Below are 8910 nucleotides of genomic sequence, written 5' to 3' on the forward strand. Positions count from 1 at the left end.
AGAAGGCTGCAGAAGCAAGGTGGCCGAAACTTGTCAGGTACAACACTTTACCTTACTAGCCTATATAAATAATTTTCTGCCGCTTGTCCCTTACGGGGTCGCCGAGGGGGCTGGAGCCTATCTCATCTGCAGTCATTTTGCACAGAGGTAAAAGTTACCACGTGGTGACTTACCTGTCAACAGGAACAAATCCTTAACAACAAAAGATAGGTTGCTGAAAGTTATTTTAAAGGCTAACTGTGATGGTCTCATGCCGTCGTGCGGGTTCCCAGGACCACCAAGCACAGACATTTGCGAGCAGGTGTCGACTTCTTTATTTTCCAAATAAGAAAAGGCTTTTGCGGGTTGTTTTTCAGCCGTCCGCGCTCTCACTGTCCGCTCCTCCGTGTACCTTTTTAGCCATCCACGTCGCTTGCGTCTGCCTCTCGCTCTAGCTCTAGCTCTCTTCCTCATCGCGTGCGCTGCTGCTTGTTGTGTCTCTCGTCTTTCTCGTCCTTCTGCCCTGTCGTCCTCTGCTGCTTCCCTTTTACCTCTTGCGAGTAGATTAGACGATCGTGCCCAGCTGCGCGATCCACACACCTGATCTTGTTTATGGCGTCGATCCCGGCGCGCCCCGCCGGCCACGCCTCCTCACCGCCATCCTGGAGCAGGCTCTGGTGTGCCCTGCCTCGCCGTCGGAATGCCGGCCCCGCCTCTCCAAAGTCCTCCATCGCCAGACGCAAGCCGAGACTCCGACCGGCTGAGCGTACTCTTCCCTACTTTTTTTTAAGGGGCGGGAAATGACTGTCACGGCCATCTGTGCCCCCGGTTTTCTGTTCATTTTTCCCTTGTTCTTCTTTTACTTCCCCTTCTTTTTCTTCCATTTCGTATTTGTCTTTTGTTCGTCTTTATCTTTTTCTTCGTCATCTTTTTCTTCTATATCTTTTTCCTCCGTATCTTTTTTTTCGGTATCTTTTTCTTCTTTTTAATCTTTTTCTTATTTTGTATCTTTTTCTTGAACTTCTTCAACTTCTTCTTCTGTATCATTTTCTTGAACTTCTTCAACTTCTTTTTATTTAACTGGTGTTGTCCGACATGGTCCGTCAGCACCTGCAGGAGTTGGCATTGTTATCGGCCGGCCAGTGCGCCTACGAGAGCTCACAGGGGATCGTCCTCCCCCGCCTCCGGTGGTCCAGCCAGGTTAGGCGCCAAATGTGACGGTCTCATGCCGTGGTGCGGGTTCCCAGGACCACCAAGCACAGACATTTACGAGCAGGTGTAGACTTCTTTATATTCCAAATGTGAGGGTTCCAGGGAGAAGGAGACGGCACAGAGACTGGGAAAACGTATAGCCTGGGGCGTCTTTATTTAAACAAGGAGATATCTAATCCTATATATCTATATATACACATATATTCCGTATGTCCTTGAATTGCCGCCGGGGCGCTAATTAATTTAAAACCTCTTCTCACTCCTGCGCTTACCAAAGGCATGCGGTAAAAGTAAGCATGTGCTAATTATTTTAAAACATCTATTCACTCCGGCACTTACCAAAGGCATGCAGTAAAAATTTGATGTAAGCTTGGACCTTAAATCCTACTGAATACCTCTTAATCTTCCCTTTATGCGATTTCAAATTACCGGTATTGAAATCAGCCTCCTCCATTTTGAAAATGATGACAGGGGAAGTGTCACACATGACGTCACGAGTTTGACCAGGCGGTAATACTAAGCATGCGCTAATTATTTTGCGAAGCAAGTTTGACCCGGCAGTAATTCAAGGCTGGCGCATACTATATGCCCTGCTTCAATTCAGGGAAGTACGATATATATATATATATATATATATATATATATATATATATATATATATATATATATATATATATATATATATATATATATATATATAATATATCTATATATTTTATATAATATATTGTATAATATTATATTACATATTATTATTTTATATTATATTATATTGTATTAATTTATATATATGTATGTCAAATATGATGTGTATGTAACCAAAAGGAAATGGGTGCAAGACTATGTGTAGAATTTAACGGAAGGTGTTTTACCATAAGTGTTGGAGGTGCGTGTTGAGAGGAGCGGTGCTGTCAGGCAAGGGAAAGGCAGGCAGGGAAGTCCAAGGGCGAAAGCTTGGTCGAGAGGCAGGAGCGAGTCGTCGTTGTCCGGGGGCGGGCAAGGAGTCGAGAACCAGGAAGCAGGAGGAAGACAACGGGAATCCAAGAGGACACGACACACAGCGTGACTCGGGGACGTACACAAGGAACTGCGGGGTGAGGGAAGACACGACAATTAACGCAGGGAAAAAAAGACACACAGATCAGGATCAAAAAGACAACTAAGAAGCTGGAGACGTGTTTAAGGTACAGTAGCTGGGTCAATGTTTGCTGTAGGCAGCATTTACGTTCTCCTGTTTTTTCTCCTTGTTATAGTAAGTTTGCACACACTAGCATTCCTCGTCTTTTTCACCATTGGGGACATTTTGGTTTTGTTTATCTCCACGCTTGTTAGCGTCCTCAGTTTGTATTTTGGATTCTGCTATAAATATATTAAAAGAAACTTCATCTTACCTCCATGCTACTCCTGCTTGCTTCCTGCGTTGCTGAGGAACACAACGATCGCAGCCATGCGCCCTTGCAGACGTAACATATTGACCCAGCCAGATGAAGTGTTCCTATCCGACAAGGACAAGCAAGATATCCTCCTGGAGCTCAGAGCGGACGCCCAGCCATGGGAGTGCGAAGACAAAGCGGAGCTGTTAGAAGAAGATCTCCCTCCCAACGCCATGGTGGCATGGGGGCAACTTCTGGCTAAGTTGACGGACGCAAAAAGCCGCATCCTCCCCCACTCGCAAGCCATCCGGACGTCCTCCTCAGTACTTTGCCCACAGGCATCTTCTCTTCACCCGACACAGTCAGGATCTCCATCAACCTGTCAGCGTAATCTTGGTATAATCAACGCTCACCTTTCCACTGTATACTATGCTTGGGATTTTGTCAAGTGCCGCCAAGACTTGTACCTGTCGCGCGGTGACGTCACACCACCTGGGAAGCGAAGGCTCTGGCAGCGCCCGGCACAGTGCATGAGCATGCGCAGAAGGACAACAAGGCTTTTCCCTTGACGTTGACTACCAGGCTCTTCCCGTGCGGCTTCTCTTCCCCATCACATGCAGGTAATTTTCCAGAAGGGCGCGAGCGGCGCACACGCACAAGGCCAGCCCCAGGCTTCCGAGAGCTCACTCGCCCTTGCCCTGTGCTCCCGCCAAACTCGCACAAGTGCTCCCCGCACCAGCTCCATGTAGCATCTGGAATCTGCTTCCTAAGGGGGGGAACAGTGCTGGTAGCATGTCAGCGGGGCAAGCAGACCTCCTTCCTCTGAGGTTGCTGCCTGCCTCTCCTCCAGCGGGGGCCTTGTCGGTTTCGGCCCCAATTCCTGCTCCAGTGCTGCAAAGCAAGTTGGACTGGCCAGAGAAGTACAGCGCAGAGTGGATGGACCAATGGTACCAGGGAGTGCTGAAGGAGCTGGAAAGGGAGTAACAGTCCCGTCTAGTCCTGCAGCTACCTACTGCTCTGGCGCCACCATCAACCCTGGTGGGCCTGCAAACGTCATTCTCTCTATCTCCTGCTCAAGCACTGCCAAGCAAAGAGAGTCCTCCAGAAAAGTACAGCGCTGAGTGGTACAATGGGGTGCTGAAGGAGCTGGAGAGGGAGGAACAGTCCTGTTCAGTCATGCACCCACCTACCGCTCTGGCCCTGCCTATGCCGGCAGAAGAGCCGCCTGCCTTGCCTCTGGCTCCGCCCACAACGGCAGACGATCCGCCTGCTCCGCCTCTGGCTCCACCCCCGCGGACAGACAAGCCACCTGCTCCGCCCACGCTGACAGGCGAGCCGCCTGCTCCGCCTCTGGCTCCGCCCACGCCGACAGACGAGCCACCTGCTCCTTTACCCGGGTCATGGCATCATTTATGTTTGGTAATGTTTCTGTTTTAGTGTGTTTCCTGGGTGCACCCTCTTTTCCTGTTTTCTGTTGGTTTCCATGGACACTGATTTTCCTCACCTGTCTTAGTTTAGCAATTAGTGTTCCCACCAGGTGTTTAGGTTACTCACTCCCCTTTATATTGTCCTGTCACCCAGCAGTAGTTGCTGGGCCAATGTTTGCTGTAGGCAACAGTTACGTTCTCCTGTTTTTTTCTCCTTGCTATAGTAAGTTAGTACACACTAGCATTTCTCGTTTTTTCACCCTTGGTGACATTTTGGTTTTGTTTAGCTCCACACTTGTTAGCGTCCTCAGTTTGTATTTTTGATTCTGCTTTAAATATATAAAATAAACTTCATCTTACCGCCACGCTACTCCTGCTTGCTTCCTGCGTTGCTGAGGAACACGACAATCGCAGCCATGCACCCTCGCAGACGTAACACCAAATAAGAAAAGTATTTTGCGGGTTGCTTTTCAGCCGTCCGCGCTCTCACCGCTCGCTCCTCCGTGTAGCTTTTCAGCCGTCCACGTCGTTTGCGTCTGCCTCTCGCTCTCTTCCTCGTTGCATGAAGTGCTGCTTGCGAGTAGATTAGATGATCGTGCCCAGCTGCGCGATCCACACACCTGATCTTGTTTATGGCGTCGATCCCGGCGCGCCCCGCCGGCCACGCCTCCTCGCCGCCATCTTGGAGCGGGCTCTGGTGTGCCCTGCCTCGCTGTCGGAATGCCGGCCCCGTCTCTCCACAATAACCCATTCTAATTTGTTGTTGTATTCTGATACAGCCTTTCGTTGAAGCTATTATATTCACTATTATTTTATAGGCATTAATAGATTGCTTATGTTAAAGTCAAAGTACCAATGATCGTCACACACATACTAGGTGTGGTGAAATTTGTCCTCTGCATTTGACCCATCCCCTTGATCACCCCCTGAGAAGTGAGGGGAGCAGTGGGCAGCAGTGGTTTTGCGCCCGGGAATCATTTATGGTGATTTAACCCCCAATTCCAACCCTTGATGCTGAGTGCCAAGCAGGGAGGCAATGGGTCCCATTTTTTTATAGTCTTTGGTATGACTCGGCCGGGGTTGGAACTCCCAACCTACCGATATCAGGGCCGACATTCTAACCACTAGGCCACTGAGGGGGTTACAGGGGTCTATCAATCAATCAATCAACCAATCAATTGATCAAAGTTTATTTATATAGGCCTTAGTCACAAATACCTCAAAGAGCTGTACAAATCACAATGAAATTCTCGGCTCCGATCCCACATCAGGGCAAGAAAAAACTCAAACGAATTGGAACAATGAGAAACCTTGGAAGGGACATTAGATGGATAGGAATGTGATTGATTATGTGGGGGTTAACTGTGTGGTTCGCTATGGTGGTCTGGTGTCGCTTCTATTAAAGTAATTTTATTCACTATTATTTAAGAGGCAATTTTAGAATGTTTGCAGCAATGTAATTAAAAGTCATAGGTCATAATACTATTGCCGAAATGGCTTTCGACATAACATGGGCGGACCCTCACAGTCTTGTGTTAGCCCTAACCCCGAAAATGTCTTGGATCAAGGTGGTACTTGGACTTCCGGCGGCACATGTACTCGGGCCACTAGAACATTAACATGTGGCGTCGGTACCTGAAGTAGCAAAGAAGTAATAATAATGGGTAGTCGTCCCCAATTTCCAAAAGCCATGTCTTGTTATTTAAAGTTGTTGTATAACTCTGAGTACATTTTTTAAAAGGCAGTTAAAAGACATTTGTTTAAGCATGCGTTGCAGTAATATTACAGTAATGTTCCATTATCATTTGTGTTATTGTACATAGTTATTATTAGTAGTTTTCATATTTATTTCTATATACATTTTTGTAGTTGAAATGTTTCTTTTTGTATTTTTACCACGAGAAACCTTTTTATTGGTAATACAGAGAATCACTTAATTAAATATTCAAACACAGTGTTACTGTTCAAACTGTGTGTAATGTCACAGCGGCCAAAAATAATTAAATAAAATACGCTCCGGAATTTCATGTTGTAATTATAGTGGTACGTTGAGAGCCAAGTGTTTTCCGAGGTGGTACTTAGTCAAAAATTTGAGAACCATTGCTGTACAGTACAGTAATCAGTTTGATTATACGTAAAAAATGTATCTGCTAACACTTCTTGTTAGCTTTTTATTATGTTATGTTTATATGGTGTTATTATAAGGATTAAATTATATAGATTACAAAGGAGTTGACGTTTTTATATACTTGCATGATAGTTAGGTATCTACAAAAGTTGCTTTATTATCAACACCGTTAATAAATGTGTTATGATAACATAAGATTGAGTCTGGAACTAATCACTGTGCAAGAAAAAAAGTGATATGATTTAGGAAGGAACTTAGATGTCAACTAGCATCATGGAATGTTCAACTTTTAACAGATAGCCGACACCCTCAGAGTGTAATCCATAAAGTTATGTGAGATTTGAGCATGCCTTTTCAAAAGATCACATTGGACCAGATTTACTAAAATTTTAGAGTATGTGGTTTGCCCTCAACATCTTGGAAATGTGCAGACAACAAAAAAGAAGAAAACTTACGTGAGAAAAGGTTCTGACTCCCTAAACCCTCTTTTGTTTATGATCTAAGACAGGGGTCACCAATGCACCAGGTAGCCCGTAAGGACCAGATGAGTCGCCCGCTGGCCTGTTCTAAAAATAGCTCAAATAGCAGCACTTACCAGTGAGCTGCCTCTATTTTTTAAATCTTAATCATTTACTAGCAAGCTGGTGTCGCTTTGCTCGACATTTTTAATTCTAAGAGAGACAAAACTCAAATAGAATTTGAAAATCCACAAAAATATTTTAAAGACTTAGTCTTCACTTGTTTGAATAAATTCATTTATTTTTTTACTTTGCTTGTTATAACTTCCAGAAAGCCAATTTTAGAGAAAAAATACAACCTTAAAAATGATTTTAGGATTTTTAAACACATATACCTTTTTACCTTTTAAATTCCTTCCTCTTCTTTCCTGACAATTTGAATCAATGTTCAAATATTTTTTTTTTTTATTGTAAAGAATAATAAATACATTTTAATTTTGTTCTTCATTTTAGCTTCTGTTTTTTCAACAAAGAATATTTGTGAAATATTTCTTCAAACTTAATACGATTAAAATTCAAAAAAATTCTTCTGGCAAATCTAGAAAATCTGTAGAATCAAATTTAAATCTTATTTCAAAGTGGATTTTAATCTATTTAAAACATGTCATCAAAATTTTAAAATTAATCTTAATCAGGAAAAATTACTAATGATGTTCCTTAAATTCTTTTTTTATTTTTTTCAAAAAGATTAAAATTAGCTAGTTTTTCTCTTCATTTTTTTCCGTTGAATTTTGAATTTTAAAGAGTCGAAATTGAAGATAAACTATGTTTGATATTTTAATTTTCATTTTTTTTTCGTGTATTCTCCTCTTTTAAACCGTTCAATTAAGTGTTTTTCTCATCATTTATTCTATACAAAAAAACCTTCCGTAAAAGGAAAAAAATGTACGACGGAATGACAGACAGAAATACTCATTTTTTTATATATATAGATTTATTTATTAAAGGTAAATTGAGCAAATTGGCTATTTCTGGCAATTTATTTAAGTGTGTATCAAACTGGTAGCCCTTCGCATTAATCAGTACCCAAGAAGTAGCTCTTGGTTTCAAAAAGGTTGGTGACACCTGATCTAAGATCATTCAAATGTTTTGTCTCTGATTGTCAGTGTAGTCTGCAGTTTCATTAAATAACAAAATATTAGTTTTCTCTTACATGGTCTTAAAAGCACTTCTGCAAATGAAAGCAAAACTGGCTTGATGGCAGAAAACTTAACTCTTTCGTTACAACATCATCTCAAGTTGTACTTTCGTAAGCATTGAAAGTAAATAGTAAAGACTACACCTTAGAGTTAATTTCCAATATTTATTGCAATGCACTCATGTAGATGTTCTCTTACTGTGCAAATCAATAACAGGGGATTACTGCACATTGCATAAAAGTTTGTTCACTGACAAACACGCTTTATGCATTGCTCACAGACCTAACCAGTGGAAAGTTAAAGCTTTTGGTATTTGTTGTTTGATCATAAGAAGCAATAACATCTCATCATTTTTCTTTCTAAAACTGTTCATTAGTAACTGCTCATAGTTAATTTAGTGAAGAGAAAATATTATATGCTATGACTAAAATGGGAGAAACATAAGAAGCCTACCTCTTTACGTAGTAGCACGGGTGGTTCTTCACTGGCCTCCATTCTAAAACTGCTGCTAGAATCAAGAATCAAGCTTAGATAAACAAGTGAAGGACTTGTTTCGCGGAATGTTGCTGCAAGGTGCAGCATATGATCTGTGCTCCATGAGTGGGGTTCGGGTGTAGCGGTGGTGGTGTGTGTGTGTGTGTGGGTGGGCGGGTGTCTAGGGGTTGGGGGATTCAGTAACCCTTCATACTGCATTCTTGCGGCCAAGGCTTGTGATTACTGGTCCATATAGTGAAAACAATTACACAGTTGTACTGTTTTTTCAACTATGTGTGGCTTTTTACCATTTTGTCTGCAAAATATAAAATGCGTAAAATTATAACTGCATCTATTGTTTTATGCAAGGATACATTGATCAGTCTTTTGCATAATGTCATCCATCCATCCATCCATTTTCTACCGCGTGTCTCTTTCGGAGCCTAGGGTGGTGCTGGAGCCTATTCCAGCTGCACTCGGGCAGAAGGCGGGGTACACCCTTATAAGTTGCCACCTCATCGCAAGGCCAACGCAGATAGATGGGCAACATTCACACACAAGGGCCAATTTAGTTTTCCAATTAACCTATCCCCAGGTGAATGTCTTTGGAGGTGGGAGGAAGCCAGAGTAAAAAAAAAAAGTGCAAGGAAGGTCAATGGA

General features: G+C 42.8%; 1 protein-coding gene across 3 annotated transcripts in view; it reads right to left on the minus strand.

Annotated features, from left to right (window-relative positions):
• The window catches only part of LOC133556488 (solute carrier family 2, facilitated glucose transporter member 11-like), a 29736-nt gene extending 21348 nt beyond the window's left edge, over positions 1-8388 (minus strand). Inside the window, exon 1 of one of the 3 annotated variants that reach the window (XM_061906453.1) lies at positions 8230-8388. In XM_061906453.1, coding sequence (XP_061762437.1) covers positions 8230-8358 — 129 coding nt within the window. In that variant the 5' untranslated portion in view covers positions 8359-8388. Of the gene's footprint in view, positions 1-391; positions 550-8229 lie in introns of those variants that run through there. The other 2 variants (XM_061906454.1, XM_061906455.1) reach the window with 2 other exon arrangements.
• Between the last annotated feature and the right edge of the window lie 522 nt (positions 8389-8910).

The sequence above is a fragment of the Nerophis ophidion genome, linkage group LG07 (genome assembly GCF_033978795.1).
Source record: "Nerophis ophidion isolate RoL-2023_Sa linkage group LG07, RoL_Noph_v1.0, whole genome shotgun sequence".
NCBI lineage: Eukaryota > Metazoa > Chordata > Actinopteri > Syngnathiformes > Syngnathidae > Nerophis > Nerophis ophidion.